The sequence below is a fragment of the Eufriesea mexicana genome, unplaced genomic scaffold (genome assembly GCF_001483705.2).
Source record: "Eufriesea mexicana isolate 0111107269 unplaced genomic scaffold, ASM148370v2 scaffold395, whole genome shotgun sequence".
Taxonomy (NCBI): Eukaryota; Metazoa; Arthropoda; class Insecta; order Hymenoptera; family Apidae; genus Eufriesea; species Eufriesea mexicana.
Window position 1 is genome coordinate 449604 of NW_016908583.1, and position 20171 is coordinate 469774.

The 20171-nt window shown below is 32.2% G+C and overlaps 2 protein-coding genes across 2 annotated transcripts; one reads left to right on the forward strand and one right to left on the reverse strand.

Moving 5' to 3' along the window:
• Positions 1–773: 773 nt before the first annotated feature.
• ca (RCC1 and BTB domain containing protein claret) lies at positions 774–9472 on the forward strand. Its single transcript, XM_017896839.1, has 20 exons — positions 774–1198; positions 1285–1733; positions 1814–1989; positions 2061–2461; positions 2535–2712; positions 2788–2999; positions 3087–3268; positions 3348–3475; positions 3552–3683; positions 3752–3883; positions 3954–4080; positions 4160–4722; positions 4821–5198; positions 5315–5687; positions 5883–6211; positions 6328–7166; positions 7258–7388; positions 7465–7643; positions 7721–7987; positions 9174–9472. Exons 1-19 carry the CDS (start codon positions 774–776, stop codon positions 7982–7984), a joined length of 5598 nt encoding a protein of 1865 aa, XP_017752328.1. The 3' UTR covers positions 7985–7987; positions 9174–9472.
• A 1821-nt stretch (positions 9473–11293) lies between these two features.
• Positions 11294–17813, reverse strand: LOC108545341 (phosphoenolpyruvate carboxykinase [GTP]). Its single transcript, XM_017896895.1, has 7 exons — positions 16743–17813; positions 14192–14449; positions 13714–13898; positions 13236–13630; positions 12626–12973; positions 12257–12523; positions 11294–12079 (listed from the first exon to the last, which is right to left on the reverse strand). The coding sequence occupies exons 1-7, from the start codon at positions 17000–17002 to the stop codon at positions 11621–11623; spliced, it is 2172 nt and encodes a 723-aa protein (XP_017752384.1). The 5' UTR covers positions 17003–17813; the 3' UTR covers positions 11294–11620.
• Between the last annotated feature and the right edge of the window lie 2358 nt (positions 17814–20171).

Genomic DNA, 20171 nt, shown 5'->3' on the forward strand with positions numbered 1-20171 from the left:
TATCTTACACAATGACCTAGTACTTTTAATTTCTTTATGATGGTCATGCCGATGATTGTAATGCAATCTAACCTTGATATTCTGACGTTTAGAAATTTGACGGCGGTGTTATTGTAAAAATGTAATGCGCTGTAAATAATTAATTTTCTTCATTTCTTGCGTACCAAAAAAAAACAATACTTTCCGACGGAATGCGCAATGTGACATTTGGTCTAGATTCTTTCTGCAATCATTTATTTTTAGCACAACAAGAATTTCGAAGCTTTCTTCTAGATAACTATATTATTTTACAAGTGCATAAACACAGGTATAATAGTTCGCAATATCCTCTTAAATATTTTATTCAATATATTACATGACCGTAATAGCAAACAGCGTAATATAAGCATTAAGTTTTATGTAAATTCTTTTATGTTTTCTTAGATTATGTATCACAAATGATTTATTACATATATTTGAAGTCAATAATTGTATTGATTTTATGTGTAAATCATCAATATTTTTAATTTATAGAAATTTGTAGAAATCTGTTATTGATTTACTTCTTTAGATTATACTCTGATAATAAATACATTTTAATACATAAAATTAAATATTTGGTGCTTAATTCTGAATTTTATCAATTACATTATTTTTGTACAAATTAATTAATTTTGTGATTTATGAAAATATATATTGTATTACTTATTTTTATAGTGTATAATAAAATCCTGTGAGAAAATTTATTGTAACATTTTATGTTTCAGGTAGTATAACCAATAGTTTTAAATATAATGATTGCAGAAATAGGTACAGAGGGCTTTCAGCCAATGACAAGTTTTACTGAAGAAAGTCTGTTTAAATTACAATGTTTAATAAAAGCAACAGAGATACATCATAGTGCTCAATGTGAATATGGAAAGAAATTATTTTTAGCACTTACAACTGGAAATGCTGAAATTTTTTTGTATTATAAGAAAGACTTAGTATCTGCTGCAATAATTAAAAGGATACCTTGGTTTCAAGGATCGCATAAGCAAATTTCAGCTCTGTGTTTTCACTTTATGGGATCATGGTTGCTCTCTACAAGTGTTGATGGATCTGTTTATATAATTCCTGCTCTGTGCTTTGTAGATGAAAATTGTGAGAAAGACAAAAGATGGACCACTGATGATATAACTTCTTTTCCCTCTATTAGTTCACAATCATCTCATTCGAAGTATATATTAAGATTGAGATTTTAATTAAACATCATCACGATTTAATATTTCTTCTGTTATATATTTTATGATTTAAATTTTCTAGGCCAACTGCAATAGTATGGTGGCAAAGTACAATAGTACCTGCAGAAATTGGTATTATTGGAACTGAATATGGAGAGATTATATTTATAAATCTTGAAAGTGGTCACCAAACAAATGTTACACAGATTGTGGGAAATATTGTTAGTCTGCACATTTGTCGTGACCAAAGTAATGACATTGTATCTCTTCTGATAACAAATCAATCTAGGAGACAGTGGAGATTACTTTTAGAACAACGTACATACAGTTGTTTACATCATTTGGAGAATGGAGAGTCATATAACGCATTACATACAAATGATAACATGTATGATAATACCAAAATATTTGCTTCTACTAGATCTAGATTGCAAGGACTGAAACAATTGTCTGTGGATAAACTTGCAATACTCAGACAAAAGTTGATAGAAACAAAAAGTCAGACATTGGGAGAAAATTTGCAGTATCATGGTTTGTGCATATATATAAGATAACATTGAAGTCAAATTGTACTATATATTATTAATGAAATTCTTTTATTAATTTTATAGATATTACAAGTAATCGCAATACTCAAAATACAACAATTAATTCTGATTCTTCTATAGAGAATCAAGATCAAATAATACCAGAACCAATGTCAAAAGAAGTATTTCTAATGTCTCAGATGGATAGAGGAGGACAACAATTATATACATGTTATGATTCTATTACAAATCAAATATTGGTATAAAAATATTTTATTAAGGTTTAATTATGTGTATTAATAAATATGACAAAACAATTGTATGATTACAGGTATATGGACCTAATCTTACTACTATGCCTTTATCAGCACATAAAGTATTTGAATCATGTAAAAATGTTTTATTAACACAACGATTTTTTTTTATTACTGATGTCAATCAACGAGTAATGTATGTAATATCAGACAGATTATCTGAATATCGTAACAGTGATAATGGTAAATTTAATCCAGAGTGCATTGTTGGTCACTTTTCTTTAGTGAATAGTAGGGAAGTTATACGTGCTGTGTACAGAGCAACTGACTGTACAAGTAATACACCAACAATACTTTCTGAGGAAATTAAAAATAAATACATGTTACCAAAGGGAATAAAAGATATTAAAATTGAATTACCTCGTGTGGATACTTGTATAATTGTAACAAATCATTCTGTATATAAGGTTGTTTTAAGGTCAGTGTGATATTTTTATTGTACTCTATAAATTTAGTACAAATTCATAATAACTGTACTATTTGATTTGCAGGAAATCAATATTATCAACTTTTATGGAATTAGTATTGAAACATAATGAACTTGAAAAAGCAGCAAAATTGGCTAAAGTATTTGGTATTAATGCACAACAATTATTAGAGCAAGCTGGTGATATACTTTTAACAAATAAAGAATTTCTACGTGCTGTAACTTGCTATAAATTGTCTAAAGTAAATACATATAAAAAAGATATTAATCGCTATTATTTAAATTTATAAATAATTTTTATATTTTCTGCTTTTCAGTGTAGAATAATGAAGAGTATGTTGAAATTTGCATCTGTAGGGTATACAGCCGACTTATTACGTTGTCTCACACATTGTTTAGCTTCTCCAGCTATTAGTGAACTGCCTGTTGCACCCAGAATACATCTTTCTAACTTATGTGTTCTCGCTTTTATCGAACGGACACTTAGGGTTTCATCCCAAAAATCAAAGGCTATATATAAAGAATTTTTGTAAGAATTTGATTAAAATTTATTTCTATACAACTTTGATAAATATATTATAGAAATAAAATTTAATAAGAATTATTTTAATTATAGGTATTTTTTATCTACAAATTCTTTTTATGATGAATTGTTAGCAATTAATATCGCTGGACAGACATGTTTATGGGAAGTGTTGCATCACTTAGCTACACAGAAAGGTCTTTATGGACAAATGTTAGATATTCTTATGAGGACAATACATAATTTCAGCACAAGCAATTTCCAACCAACACCATGTAATATATAATTATAAAAATTACAATGTGGTGTGAAAATAATTATGCATTCATTTATAAAATATTTGTTTTGTTTCAGATGGTTTGTTGATATGTATAAGTGAGCCAAGTTTAATGCAAGCAATGTTAATATATCCTGAGTTAGCTAGAAGTCATATGTCATTTATTCTTGATAATCTTCAGAACTCGCAAATTTTTGTACTTCAGGTATGATCCAAGTCAGATTCATGATACTATAATACAGATAATTTCGCGTATTAACAATACAATAAATATCTTTTAGAGATTAGTAACACTATACGATCCAACGAATCCAGTGATAAGACCTAGAGTAGTGCGATGCCGATTACGCCATAGAACTACATCGCATAGTTCTCAATCTAGTCAATGTGATTCTATAGATCTCGTGGAAAATGTATGTATAATTGATTTATTTATTAAGTAACTTGTTTGTTTATTCATATATTTGATATCTATTCTTAGGATGAGGCTGATGCATTAGTAGAGGAAGTCATAGAAACTTTTTTACTAATTTTACTGACTTTAATTTATAAAAAGTCTATTTTACACCAAGAATCTATTATATGTAACACTGAATTATTAGGACTTAAGAAGGTATTTATCATATAAACTGCTTAAAGTTTTGTAATAATAGATAATTATATGTTTATATAATTTGTTGTAGGATCATAATAATACTAATTCTGGTGCTGATTTTAAAAGAAGACCATTATGTTCTGGATTTTCTCATGTTGCTCTTATCAGAAATGGAAATGTTTATACATGGGGAAGTTCTGTGCAAGGATGTTTGGGTGATTATATACGAAATATACATGCATAAGTTTATGTACGTTTTGATATGTATATTATATTTACATTAACTATTATTAGGAACTGGTCCATCTGTATTGAGATATGGTTCACCTCAAGCTATACCTTTCTTTGGGATTATGGAACTTGAAGTTCTTAGTGTATCTTGTGGTCACTGTCATACTTTGGCAGTAACTAATAACGGCGTTTATGCGTGGGGATCAAGTCAGTTTGGACAATTGGGTTTGGGTAAAATTTTACAGTGTCCAACTCCTGAACTGATTACTTCTTTGGCTCAAGAAGTTATCATTGATGCAGTAACTGGGCAATATCATTCTGTGGCATTAACTTCTGATGGTAGAGTCTTTACATGGGGTTGGGGTGTGCATGGTCAGTTGGGTCATGGTAGTACTGACAAAAGAATGACTCCTACATTAGTTACCTCTTTACTTGGTACAGTAATACGTTACATCAGTGCTGGTCATGCACATACACTAGCTCTTTCAGCAGAGGGTATTGTATATGCATTTGGTTGTAATATTTTTGGACAGTTGGGCGTGGGGAATAATGTTAAAAGTTCAGTGCCAGTTAAAGTTTCGTTATCAGAACGAATATCTCTTATCACAACTGGATATTTTCACAATGTAAGTAAAAAACGTTCTATTTTATTATGATTATACGTTATAATTTTAATAAATGAAAATGGATTATATATGTATATAATATAATGTCATATTTTTAGCTTGCTGTTAGTTATACAAATAAGTTATATATCTGGGGAGCTAGTCCCCAAGTTCTTCGATTGCAAGCACAAACACAAAAACGGACTCGAATATTGGAACAACGAGACGGTATTGTGAAACAGTTTGAAAATATTGATGAGTTCGAAAAAGTTTCAGATTCTGCAAATATGAATGATACAAATGAAGAACTCATAGAAAATAATGCACAAAATAAAAATGCACAAACAAAAGCAAGTGGGATCAGTACAGAATCGCGAAGAAAACAATTGGATAACATATGTTTAAAAAATGTAAATGTTGGGTCACTTGAAGAGGCTCAAACACATTTAAAGCCAACCATTGTAGATACGAGTTTAGTTAAAGGGGATATCATACAGGTCTGTCATAAGATTTTTAATTCTAACTAACTATTTCTTAAACAAGATAATCATTTTATCTTATTTATTCCTTTTTCATCTTCATATCTTATAATGCAATTAACTAATTACAACAGATATCAACTGGTTGTCATCATAATGCTCTTGTGACGAAAGACGGATCGCTTTATACATGGGGTAGAAATTTAGATGGTCAGATAGGTAATGGTAGCAGACGGGAAGTACCAATTCCCACGCCACTGTGCTATAATCCTGCTTCCATTTTTGCACAAGTACCTCCAAGGCATAATGCCTATAAACGAGTAGACGAAGAGCAGGATTTTAATTGCGGAATAAAGAGTTGCGTAGTAAACGAGAAAAATGGAAATGTGCATGATGAAACCAAATCCTTCCAATCAGAATGTAGCGAATCCAAGGAAAAAATAAACCCTGTAATTAAAACTGTTGGAGTTTACTGTGGATACGATTATACAATCGCTATTCAACCAGGTACTTAAATTGCAAAACATATTGTTTAAAAAAATATAAAAGCTGCAGAAAAATGAGTTTCTTAGCTTTGTTATCCCATTATGCTTCTAAGCGCAAATTTTTTAATTAGTTTAAAGCCAAAATGATCATTATCCTTGAATAGTTTCAGGTCCTATCATTGATAAAGTTTGTATTTTTTGCTGTATTCTCTTTCAGGAGGTACAGTTTTAGCTTGGGGTAATAATAGTAGAGCACAGTTAGGCCGGCTTCCTGCAAAAGATACACGTGATACCGACGATAAGCTTGTGTTGATTAAAAAGCGAGTTGTACGGCTCCCTCACGCATCGCATGTAGCTTTGGACGTGCCTAGTCAAGTTCCTAATATTCCTGCTCCCATTATTTCTTATCAAAGTTATGACATACCTTCTCTGGCGGGTATTATTCGCCCTTTAAGTGTTATTGAAAAATCACCAGGAGAATTGACTCTACATTATGCATTAGAATATTTCTCTGGTTTATATGATTCCTCGAGAGTTATAGAGAAGGTTGGTTTTTTAATATTCTACATAATCCTTAAGAAGACTAAAATTAAAATTATATTTTTATAGCTATATATGAGTACAATGTTGTATGCTTTATAATTTCATGTATTATTTTTTAGTGTGCAGAGTTGGGAAATTATCAAGCTTGCTCAAAAATAGCTATGCTACAGCATAATATTTCTGATGCCTTTTCCTATCAATTAAAAGTTTTACATGCACTGAGTCTTCAATCTTGCTCAAAAATGAAGTCTGAGAATTTGCACGGAAAAATGGAACGGAAGCCTGTAGAAGAGCCTGATTTAAAAAAATCTTCGTCTACACATCACGTTAAGAAAAACACCGAACTTTTTAACAAACAAGTAGAAAAGAATTTAATCGATTCTGTTGAGGATTGTGCTGCTAAAAATAAAATGAAAATTCCTGCGAGTAAATCGCTGAATAATTTACAAATGCTTCAACAAGAATTGTACACATTTGATTGTCAGGGTGGCTTAGAAGAATTGTGTAAAGACACTAAGTGTGAAAACACATCTATGGGTATTTTCGAAGACAGTTTTAATTCTGATGCTAGTTCTGATTCAGAGGAATGGATGGAAAATTTTATTTTTGAGGAGAATCAACTACAGAAACAAGGAAAACCAAAAAAATCTATTGAAGATAATTCTGGAGTGTCTACACCTATGAAAGAAACAATGGATCAATTATCTAAAAGCATTGGATCATCTAATGAAAAGAAAATTATACAGACACGCCAGAATGGCGTATCTAATGAATCTATAAAAGTTATCAAGTTTTTTTTGAATAACATGGAAAATGAAGCTGATACCACCAAGTGTAAAATATTACAAGATGCTCTTGATTTTTGGATTAAACACGATTTACCAATACAAAGCATAGAGAATGTACTTTTAGAGCACATACAATCTATTTTTTATCCTCTTGGATTATTATTATTCTGGTAAGTTCATTATAAATGTTTTATTTGCATACACATTATTTATATATATATTTTGACATAAGACTGTCATAATTATTAAATATTTTTACAGTCAAGAAATAATGGACAAATATTTGGATGTGAATAAGAATACAGAAGGCAAAAGTTTCATTGCAGTTAACTTATTTTCTCTTAAATTTTGTCTTCAAGTATGTTCTATGTTATTACATAATATTGACCAAGGTAAGGAAGTTTAGGTTTTAAAATATCATATAAATTACAAGTCGCGTTTTATATTGCATTATTAAATGTGTCGTAGGTCAACCTATGCCTGAATTTATTAAATTGTTATCGTGTTTAACGGCTGATCACTTTGGACCACCACTAACTGGATATCCAGGTTCGAGTGAAAATAATACATCAAAGCAAATGATGGAAGGAGTTATAAGCACTATATCTTCTAACATTCATGACTCCAAATCATTTGTACATATTAAGGTAGATTATAAATATTTTACTATTTAAAATACCATACATACAAACAATTACTTTTACAAACATTCACTGTAAATTAGGATCCGGATGCAGTGTACCGATTTCTTGATACTGAAGAAGACACAATGATATTCACGTGTGGACATCATTTTCCACTATCCACATATAAAACTGAAATAATTTCAACGATGGAAACCGAGTTACTAACATCCGAATCGTTAGTTCTTCCATGTACAGCTCAGTACTTAGGAGAAATGTTGTCTCAGACTACCAAGCCAGAAATACTGTGCCCACTGTGTATACCAAGAGCACTAGAAACGTTGGTAAAAAAGCATAATGGATGAAAAGTATGTACCTGAGATTTATTTTAACAAAAAAAAAAAAAAAAAAAAAAAAAAAAAAAAAAAAAAAAAAAAAAAAAAAAAAAAAAAAAAAAAAAAAAAAAAAAAAAAAAAAAAAAAAAAAAAAAAAAAAAAAAAAAAAAAAAAAAGAAAGAAAAAAGTGATATACAACTTTTTCTTAAGATCATAAAGGACTTAGAAATTGTACAAGTAAAATGAACTTTTAAATTAGTTTTAATGAACTAAAACATTGACGCAACACTGAAATGTGAATTAAAATAATGATACATTTAAATTTTCAATACTTGCCATTACAATTGCGTTGTATCTAATAAGAATTACAAAGTACTGTAAAGGATTAAAGCTCTCTATATCTTTGAAATCATATTTTTTAGATTATGTATACATATAGGTAATTTTCCATAGACATTATTATAGTGCACTAATCTTTTATTACTTAAGAAAATATGTCTTGTCAAATATCAGGTGAATTATTTCATTACGCACATTGAAATTGAATATATTCACTGAAACTAGATATTATGTGTTCATGAATTATCGTAAAGCGATAATATTTCAAATATTTTTTGCTAAAATGTATTATGAACTAACAAGGAATAGTGTGCATTGACATTTTGAGTATGTATATTTAAATTCGCCAATCTTACGAGATTAGAAAATTGTAATAAAATGTATCACTTTCATTTAATATAAAACATGTGAAAAATGTAGATGCAGTCAGCACTATATTTAAAGAAAAAAATTAAGGATTCGAATACAACGATGTTACGTGAAAATTAATTAAGAAAAAATGATTATTTCTTTTTATACTTACTTTCGGAGAGGTTTTATTTTAAATTATACAAATTTTAGAATTGAAACTTTGCAAGTTTTACCAATTATTTTGAATAATATAATAATATATGATATATGTGGTAATTATACTGAATTATACTGAATTTCATTTTATATAAATTAAAATTTTCTGTATGATAAATTTTATAAATCCTTTGCGAATTTTTAGTCGTTCATCGTATAAATATTTTTCATTTTATTACAATTTTAACTCTTAATTTAACTAAAACATCGAGGTATTGGAATGTGGTATATAAACGGCTATAAAAAATTTATTATTGTGTAAAGTTTATTAACATTTTCGTGGCCCTCACTTTTTTTTGTTTTATAATTTTAGCAAGGCTCAGGGGATACTCTTTTAGAATTTTGATAAATAGGAAAAAGGAACAAGAACATAAAGATAACCGAATTAAGTGAAAAATGTATCAATGCTCACAAGAATGGCGTCAAATATGTACGATACTAGTAAGCAGCGCGACCACGAAAATGTTAATATATTTGTTAACCAAAAGTGAGTTACTGTAAAATTACAATATACAATTGTACAGTAGTTATAGCAACGTTGTAAAATAAATAGAAAAAAGAAAAACAAAGTTAGGGAATAGGCACAGTTATTATCTGTGCAATTTTACGAAATTGGTGCAAAGTACTAAGGACTGATGAAAAATGTATTGTTCTAGTCTTCAATGTATATGTCAGAATATATTAGTTGATCTTAGAAATTGAAAAAAATATCTCATCAATCTGAAATATATACATATATATTACGTGATTTTTTGTGGACTTGTAACTGATGTTAATTAGATGATCAATGTATTAACATGGTAGGAGAGTAGAAGTGAACTTGTACATAAAACATTGTTCACAAAGTAACAAATTTTTGATTAGAAATGGAGCAAGTTCATAGACGTAATCTGATGTATTTTTAAAGTAGAACTGCATGAAAATGGAACATAATACAAGTATAATATATCTGTCTATGTCAAGAATTTCTCCATTATAATTTCAATAACCAATAGACATGAAGGTTTTAGAAATTAATCAATGCAAATTGTGAATTTAAACGAATGTTACTATTGAAATTGTAGTATTTAATTATATGAACTAGATGAAGGCAAACTTATAGTGGCACAAAATTAATAAAACAGTATTTTTACTTTTCGCACAAGATAATATAAGATAAAAAAAAAATAACAATGAGAAATTATTTACCAATATATTAGGGATATGCGTCGTTTTGCATCATTCCATACTATTCAGTAAAAAAATTCAAATAACAATCATTTTTATTAAGAAAAGAATATGAAACTTTATATGATGATTGAACATTTTTATCCGATAAATTTTTAATGAAGTAATAAATAAATTTCTTCTATTTTTAACTCTCTTTGTATATTTAAGAACTGTGATTACCTTCATTTAGTTCGTAAAAAGGATCTCCTTTTCTTCTAACTTATTAATGTTATATGTATTAAGAATATGACAATACTGAAAATGATTGTTTTTCTTTTATTTATTTATTTATTTTTTTTTATTTTTTTTTTCGTCAAATATTTTAAAAAGGAAACAGTTGTTTAAGAAAGTGGAATACTCTAGAAATAGCGTTGAATAACATCTAAATCCTTCTGTTGCAAATTCCACGCGTTTTTCGAGTGTAATATTTTTTCCTATTAGTTATTCTTTTAAAATTGCATAATATATTTCAAAATATATAATATATAGAGTATTATATTTTCGACCTATAAGAGAGTCTTCGTCAACTTATTTCTCAACACTTAACATACGGGTATAATATAATTAAAATAAAACATTGAATATTTTTGTCAAAAAATTTCAACAAATTTGTTAAAAATAATGTATTTTTTGCAAAATATATATATTATTTTTTCTTTTAATTTCAATTGCATTATTCTTTATCATGATAATTATATATTGCATAATACATTGAAATAAAAAGTTTGTTTAAATTTCAATAAAAAGTATTGACATCTTTTTCGTCTAAGTTATATTACATTATACACTAAATCGTTCTTAAAATCTTAATTATATATGTATACGACTGCAATAACTTGTAACATATATTCGAATGTATAATTTTAAACGTCATATATATGAAGTCTTTCACCAATACTTATTAGACAATTAAAGTAATGGGTCAATAAATATGATTAGTAGAACAATTTATCGTCTATTTTAAATAACATTCATGTGAATTTCTTTGCAGGGTTCAACTATTTTTAATCACTGTCAAAATATTTTCAACATAATGAATAGTTTTAAAAAAATACGAAGAGCATAGTATTTTTTAAAACTTTTTATTCAAAAAAGTGTATCCAAAATACATATCCTTTCTTGTCACAACTTAGTGACTACTTTATTCGATTTGCACACTGTTGTCCTCGCACACGATCTCTCACAGAAAATTAGCTTTAAACAGTCATAAAAATATTCCTTAAGTATTAAAAGTGAAGAGGAAAGACATTTCTTTGAACGAAAACATCAAAAAGAATGTTCCAAATGAATATGGTGATTGTGTTTGACGTTGAGATAAAGATCGTCGTAATACTACGTTTATAATTCAATATAATGAAAGAACTAGTAGCTAGTAATTCAAGCAGAATCACGATTTTTGTTCAGATTTAATCTGAATGTTGATATAATCCATAATTTTAAAATTCATCTAGTTCTAATTAAAAATCCTTACTTTCAATAAGCAGAAAAAAGATAATTTGATATTAATTTTAATCAAATTTTTCATGATACGAAGGATTAAAAGTAGATCAATTAAAGTTGATCCACGTTGGAAGTTAGAAGCTCAAGTTCTGAACGAATAGCAATAGGCAAGTCACTGCCAACTTGAGCGTCAAAGTACTCCTTAAGGTCCTTAGCTTCCTTCTGCCAGAAGCTTTTTGGTAATCTAAACAATTCCTCCATGTCTACGTTACCATTTACATTTTCCAAATTAAACGATCCTGGTTTCGGTAGAAAACCTATAGGAGAATTTACAGCTACGTCCTCGCCATCGATTCTATGTAGAATCCAATCGAGAACGCGAGAATTCTCCCCGAATCCAGGCCAAAGGAACTTGCCATCTGCACTCTTTCTGAACCAGTTTACGTGGAATATAGCTGGCAGCTTTACATTCTTTACCTTGGCCATGCTGAGCCAGTGGTCGAGATAATGTCCGAAATTGTAGCCGAAGAAGGGTCTCATAGCGAATGGATCGTGCATGATTACCTTGCCCTAATTATTAATTATCGAGTAAATTACTTAATTTTCAAAAATAAAATTGTTCGAGTAAACAAGCACGATAAAGAATTTCCATCTTTTCTTCCAAATTTCGTGAATAAATAAATTTAGTTTAGTATTGAATAATTCTCTGATTCTTTTCGTGTAAATGATTGTTATTTAAATTAGTACCTTATGTTCTGCTGCAGCAGTAGCTTCAGACCTCATGGAAGCTCCGATAAAAACACCGTGTTGCCAATTTCTAGCTTGGTATATGAGAGGTACGCCTTCCGGTCTTCGACCTCCAAAAAGAATAACATCTATGGGTACACCAGTTGAATCCTCCCAAGCAGGATCAATGATAGGACATTGTTTGGCAGGAGAACAAAATCTGGAGTTTGGATGTGCCGCAGGTGTCTTGGATCCTTTAGTCCACTTGTTGCCACACCAATCGGTGATCTATACAATTATTATCATTTAAACAATACAATTAACAGATACGATGATTGCGTGGAATTTAATTCATTGATAGAACAAAAAAATATAATAGCAAATTCTTACTTCAATATTGTCACTAATTTCTTTTTCCAATCCCTCCCAGTAAACTCCACCGTCATTAGTAGCTGCCACATTGGTGAAGATGGTGTTCTTAAAGATAGTTTTCATGGCATTGGGGTTAGTGGCATAGCTGGTTCCAGGGGCTACGCCAAAAAATCCATTTTCTGGGTTTATGGCACGAAGACGTCCCTCCTGATCGAATCTCATCCAAGCTATGTCGTCACCTACGCATTCGATCTTGTATCCTGGTAACGTCGGCTGCATCATAGCTAGGTTGGTCTTGCCGCAAGCACTAGGAAACGCTGCAGCAATGTAACGCTTTCTGCCTTTTGGATTTGTGATTGCCAATATCTACAAAATGAAACTGATACAGGATCCCTTAGTTGACTGACGTGTTCGTGAGTGCAAAGTAACGAGTGAAAATAGTGGAATTGATGAAAAGTGTTCATGAGGTAATAGTATACCTTACATTGCCTTAAACATATTCCGAGTCACCAATAGCGTATGATAAATATTAAAAATAAATCTTGGTATTTATGATAATCATCAGGAACGTGTTTTTCAATTTACATGCAGTGTGAAATAGTGATTTACTCTACACAGTGATACGTACGAGCATGTGTTCTGCGAGCCAGCCTTCATCTCTGGCGATAGTTGAACCAATTCTCAGGGCGAAACATTTTTTACCAAGCAAAGAATTTCCACCGTAACCACTCCCATAAGAAACTATTTCATTTTTGGCTGGTCTATGAAGAATAATCGTTCTGTCAGGATCGCAAGGCCAGGATGAATTAATCGCAACTTTCGTATCAGCTTTTGGAACACCGACAGAATGCAAACACTTGACAAAATCGTTATTGCCCAGGGTTTCCAGGATCTTTTTCCCCATTCTGGTCATAATTCTCATGGAACAGACGACATACGCAGAGTCCGTGATTTCTATTCCAATTTTTGAAAGAGGTGAACCGACTGGACCCATGCTGAAGGGGATAACGTACATTGTTCGATCTGAATTATTAAAGTGAAATTGTCATTTTGTTTAATTTATTGACTTGATCGAGGGTATAGGTACGAATTTGTTTTAAAGCTACCTTTCATGCATCCCGGAAATCGCTCAAGAATAGCTTTGTCCATGTCTGCTGGAGAAATCCAATTACCCAATTCTCCAATGACACCATCACGTGGGGTTGGGACCGTGTCGCGTTTGGATTCAGTACTGATAAAAGTACGTTTCTCGACGCGGGCTACGTCTGCTGGATTGGTTCTAGCGAGCCAGCTAAAAGTAAGTGGTGCAAATGTTAGAATCAGCCACGTTGAAAATGTCCTCTTGAATCTTTCTATCATTTAAACAATTAAACATCTGTATTTGTGGACTGTACTTTGAACATTCTGTATATCCTATTTGCATTATCTAATTCGTATAAAGCCACTATTATTCGAGAAAAAGCTGGGAAAAAGTCAAACAACTACTGTCCAAAATAATTAGGAGAATATTCAAAAGACTTCATAAAAATTCTAGTGCGCTATATGAGTCAAGCTGCACATGTCGGCATGTTCAAATACATTTACCAGTTTTCATATTTAGGCAAAGGCGATATGGTTCCATTCTTTTCCATAAGCTTCAACAAGTGTTCATATTCTGCATCGCTTCCATCGCAGATATAGATATCTTTGGGGCAGCAAAGGGTGGCACATTCTTCGATGTATGAGCGAAGTTTTGGAGCAAGGGGCTCTGTCAGTGCGTTCAGCAAAGGTGTTTTCCCTATATATTCGTAATTGTTGTCGATTGATGGATTTTTAGCCACGTTGGTGACCAGTGTGGACACCCTGAAAATAAAATAAAATTTATATCAGTATTTGACCATCTTTAATCTGTACCAATTTAACATCTTTATAGTACAAATTAAACCTCGGGTTCTTACACCCTTTTTAATCCTCTTATAAATAAATTAAATAAATCAAACATTTGTTTAATATCCTACTCTAAATATTACAATTCCAATTCATTTGTATGTTCCTTGTGCTCCAGCTGTATAATTAAAATATTTTTAGTACAATCTATTCTTTCCATTTTGTACAACCTGTTGCAATACCTGCTTTTTATATGTTCACTTCTAACATGTTAAAACCTAATCACAGGCATCGGGGCAGAGTAACAGGTGGTTCTGTGGAGTACCTGTTAGAAGCCCGTCGATCGATTAGCTCTTACCTCAGCACTATAGAAACCTTGATTAAATGAAAAATGAATTTTCGCGTTGTTAGTTAGCGAAGTATTGGCCTGCTTCTATGGCTAAACATGTTTGCGATATTCAGGAGTTTTCTTTTCACTGATGATGTTGAGAAAGATCTCGCAACTTTCATGCTCTTGCATTACCATTTCCCATCGTAATGCGATAAAATGTACCCTTTCCTTTTACCAGCAAACCTGTTGCCTTTATAAGTACATGCTCTGACTCCATTTATAAAAATGTTCACGCTCCAGCGAACATAACATAAAGTAAGTAGACACTAGGGAATACATTTTTACTAAAAGAAAAATACCACACGCAAAAAATTTCCCGATATTACTTTCCTTTACTTCCAGCAAAATAGCAAAACCTTTATCAGCAGAACCCCTGAATTAATGGGAAAATTAATAAAATTTTTGAATAATATTTTTGGTAACAAAATAATAAAATTATATTCACTTGCTGGAAGTTCAGATCTGTAGCAGAGCCGTGTGAAAAGAAATTTCTAACGAGAAAAATCATTTTTGTAAATTAAAAAAATTCGAAGCAGTTTTCAAATTATAATCGTAGTAATTTGAATGAGGCAACTTTGAAGTATGTGAGTTGACATGAGCGAGCATCGGTTTCCGGAAGACACGGACCGACAATTTCATCGAACGCAGTAGTAATATATTCTACATCGTCTTTGCTAAATTGTACGCATCATGTGCTTAATTTATCTCGTTTATATTAATACGATGATATTAAGTTTAGAAAACTTATCTTGCCCAGTCATTGCAAATTGACGATAAAGAGAGACGTTGCCTCCTGTATAGAAAATTGCCATTAATAACACTGTAAACAAACAGCGCATGCAAATTGCGCAACGAAGATTCTGTTGCATTCGACATTATGATAACATTATGCAACAGCAGTCAAATAGAGTCAACCGAATAGTTTCTCTGCTAAGACTACGTTTCAAGGCTGGGTCTTATTGTTTGAACCCCTTTATGCAACAATTGCCTAAGAATTTCCTCCGTCGATAACCTAAATTGATTCCACATCGAGGAACCAATTTTAAAAACATGGAATAACACGTAGAATAATGTGTATAAGTATAAGAACACAGAACTGATATTATAATTTTGCGTAATATTTAACGATACCTCAGGGACGTCTAGCCTCTTTATGGTATTACCAAGAATAATATTTATTTTACGATAAGTAACTGTGTGAATGAGGTATAAAACAATTCGGTTACTATGTGCACTTGACTTTTCAATGGTACGAAACATAAAAGAGAGAATATAACGTAAATACTTCGAATGACATTTCGTTTTAACATCTCTAATTTTCATTCTTGAACTTTCATCTCTGCAAGATATTCAAACTTTTTCCTTGTCGAGTCAATTTCCTTGTCATCGCAATAATTGCTATATTTCTCTATAAAATAAGTCAGGAGATCAAAGAAATGAATATTACAAATTTAAGTATCGCTGCACTGTCATGATCATATAATTTTTTAAAGATAAGGTAGTGAATCAAATACCTAACCATGACTAGATTTTGCATTTGTTTCTTGTTGAAGAAAGTAACAAAGCCTCTGATCAATTCAAATATTTTTTCGATTCCTATATAGAACTCCGTTCGTACCAAATACAAAATACCAAATAATCTCACGAATTATCCATTCAGTCTCTACTTCAAGTCTTCATTCATCCTCCTAAGAATCAACCTAGATATCAATAAAAAAAAAATTAAAAACTAAATAAATGGATCAATTCATTCAATTCTGTTTCAAAACATTGGTACCAAACCCACGAACAATGTAGTCAAAAGATGTCTGGCCGATGCCAGGTTTCCGAAACAAAAATGGAGTCAGGGCCTGTTGGTCCAACACTGTAAGTACTTACCGCGGATAATAGACATCGATTGCATGTGGCATCTCGCTAGCGTTTAGTAAAGTTCGACGGCTCAAAATCGCGAATCGTGCTGTTTGACCCTTGGTCCTCAAGACATCGACGGAATCGACCGGTTTGAAACAACGAAGACTTCTCAGACAAATGACCGATGATCCCCTGGAAGAAGCTGCTGCAACTGAGAAGCTCCTAGTGATTTTGAAACCGATACTAGCTAGATTCGACCAGCGTATCGGATCGATTCTCGCCGACATGTCCTGCGTTGCTCGCTTTTATACGATCGACAAGGGTTTCGTACGAGCCCTAACGACTCGCCCCGCGGATTGGCCGCGAGCACTTCCGGTGAATATAGTGGGGAGCGATGCGGAACGCCGGCGGAATCGGCGGCGGACTTCGGGTCAGTTCGCGACTGACACGGTTCTTGGCCTTGCCGATCGTGGCTTTCTAGCTGAGACGACGAGGGTTGATACCGAGCTATTCGTCCCACTATCGGCTGGAATGTCTATGGAAACGATCGAAGATGAACGCGAGGAAGACCAAGAAGCTCTAGTCCTGAGAACGCTTTTGTCGATCGATCGCGATGAACAGTGATTCGATTGCAACAATAGACCGTCGAGCAGATGTTAAAAAATTAGACGTCGCGCCCGATCTATCAAGTTTTCTGTACCCCTGTTAGTCGCAGATCTTGAGGTCGTCTAGATGGACGGCGTTATGGGTTCGATGATGCCGATCGGATAACGGTGGCGCGAATTCGTGGCGACTTGCACAGTGGTAACGGTCGACGACACGTAGAAAAAGCGACCGAACGGACAAGAAGGACGTCACACAGTCGATCACACGGTTTATGGTGGACTGCGCCCAACTAACGCTAGTCGATCGAAGTAAAAGCAATCGCGGCTCCGCGATTAATCAACCCACGCTCACATTAAAACGAAATCGGTTGCAGTGGCCGTTCGTTTTATATTGAAACCGTTACCCGCCACTTGCTCTTCTATTTTTGCACGAACACTTTCGCTTTCCGCTATCTAGCGCAGCACGCGACGCCACGCCGCTTGCCGAGAGAGCTGACGACGCGCAACACGGTCGCGTAATTATCTGACAAGCTTGTGAGCGGACCGGTGCACTCTTGGCCGGATTAAATACCGTTTCGAGAAACACCGATCATCACGGTGCACGCGTGATTCGTTTACGTTAGGACACAGTAGCTTGTAGTCCGACGTTGGGTAAGTAAGAGTGAGGTTACCTGTATCGAGGAATCGTTAAAGTCATCTCGAGAAATGTCGATGTCAATTGGATCATTAATCGACAGGACTATTTTCGATTATCGAGGAGCTCTTACCGTCCATGTAAGAGTAATTTGGACAAGGAATAAATTTATTATACGAGTATCTAAAGAAGACGATAAATAAGGAGAGCATTGTTTGGGTAATCTGCATGGTTAGGTTACTTGATTGAGTAACTTGGGATTTTAAGGAGTGATATTTGACAAATTGAATGATCGAGGACTGTTTCTGATTATCGTATGAGGTAATTGGATTATTTATTATGTATAAATTATGAGGTTATCAGAAGTAGCAAAAATTTTGGTAAATTGAAATCTTCGAAATTAACGAGTCATAAATTGAATGCTCGAGGACTTAATTCGATTACTGTATTTGTAGGTTGTAGAATTGTTTCGAAATTGGAGAGACGTGGTAATAAATGTCTATAAACGATGATGTATCAGAAGATATAGATAGATCGATATACCCTCTGTTTCTCGAAGATCAATAAATAATGACGACTACTCGACCCGATAATAGATTTAAATCCTGCCAGTTTCGAACGCTCGTCACAGAAACAATAAAATTGTTTATAAATGAACATTGGATCGATGCGGATTGTGATACTTGTATCTAATCGATAAGACTGTAGTTCAAAGTATAAGTAACAGAACGTAGGCAGAATTATTGTCCTGAATGAATCAATTCTGTACAGATAATAAGAAATAAAGAAACATCCCAGGAATCTTTTCTGCAATTTTCAATTATATAATTGTACTATAATGTCAATATTATCAGACACATTAAACATGTAATTTCGTTTTCATCGTTACGTATAATTTTAATAAATAAAATCGTAAAATATTAATTGTATAATAATACAAAACTATACCATAAACACAAATTGTATTAAATATATGCATAAAATGATCTTCTTGCGAATGTTAACATCATTCCTTAGCGTATCAATGTCCTTCAAGACTTATCTGCAAGATAATTAACTTTTTTATTAGCTAAGGAAACAGTTGTGATTTTCTATTAGTTCTGAGATTAATAGAACACTGATCTAATAATTTATGTTTAATCGCTGCCTTTGAAAGTATGTTAATCGCTACATTTCAAGGGTCAGAACTGCACGAACTCTGATTTTCTTGTGATTCAGTTACTAAAGGCTACTCTCATCAATAAATACTCCTATAACATACCGAAAAAATAAATCAATTTTTGTCAAAACTTTTTCCTGATGTAAAATGCATTAACTTGTTAATTGACAAGAGTGGTATCGAATTTTATTATGATACAACATATATGTAGTTTGTGCTAATTTCCAATAAACGACGATGGAAAGAAACTGGAAAAACAGAGATCTCGTGTGTAAATAAAACGCTAATATTTTTTCTTTTTATGAATCACTTCAATAGATTTGTCGTTTCTTCGTATTTTATCGCGAGAAATGTGGGATTCGCGAATTATCGCGGCCAGACAGTGAACTACGGACCAGGCGACAGGCAGGGAGATGCATTCGTCAAGCAATGGGATCGAAAAATTAACGGGGAGCAGGATCAGCTGACAATGAGCTTGATAAATTCACCAAAAAAGATTGCAATCGCTTGACTATTTTATTCTTTTTGTATTTAGCATTATTAATTAATTAATATTAAAGTCTGTGTTCATGAAATTTATAATGTATACTATTTCAATATCCTATAGATCTATAGATTCGTAAATAGATGGAACAAATTTACATCATTTTCTTTTTACGAAGTAAATTACAACCAATATTAAGTGTACCAAGCCTAATTAATAGATTTTATTTTTATATACATATATACAATATTTGGCTATAAAATCGAATAAAGTTGGTACCTTAACTTTATCTACATGTTTAACTATGCATATACATATATACTGTATATCTTTGGTTATGATTTGACAAATGTAAATATACATTGTCGCACGCATACAAAGGAGCATGAATTAATATCGATTACGTATAAGGAATCGACCAAGCTGTCTCATTGGATGTTGCGAGGTGTATTTGCGTAGAAAAAAGACAACACTGAGGCGTGATCGCGGAGAGAAAGGAAATGTGTTCTCGCGTTGCACTTTGATCTAAGCCGTCCATTGCGCACAATTCATACAACATTATTGTTTACCGAGA

Coding starts and splice junctions, on each gene's coding strand:
- LOC108545341 (XM_017896895.1), bottom strand. CDS start 17,002: ATGTCGGCGAGAATCGATCCGATACGCTGGTCGAATCTAGCTAGTATC. Junction 14,450..16,742: donor ATCGATGTCTATTATCCGCG/GTAAGTACTTAC, acceptor TTTTATTTTCAG/GGTGTCCACACTGGTCACCA. Junction 12,974..13,235: donor GGCTCGCAGAACACATGCTC/GTACGTATCACT, acceptor TTCATTTTGTAG/ATATTGGCAATCACAAATCC.
- ca (XM_017896839.1), top strand. CDS start 774: ATGATTGCAGAAATAGGTACAGAGGGCTTTCAGCCAATGACAAGTTTT. Junction 5,199..5,314: donor TTAAAGGGGATATCATACAG/GTCTGTCATAAG, acceptor TAATTACAACAG/ATATCAACTGGTTGTCATCA. Junction 7,389..7,464: donor ATTACATAATATTGACCAAG/GTAAGGAAGTTT, acceptor AATGTGTCGTAG/GTCAACCTATGCCTGAATTT.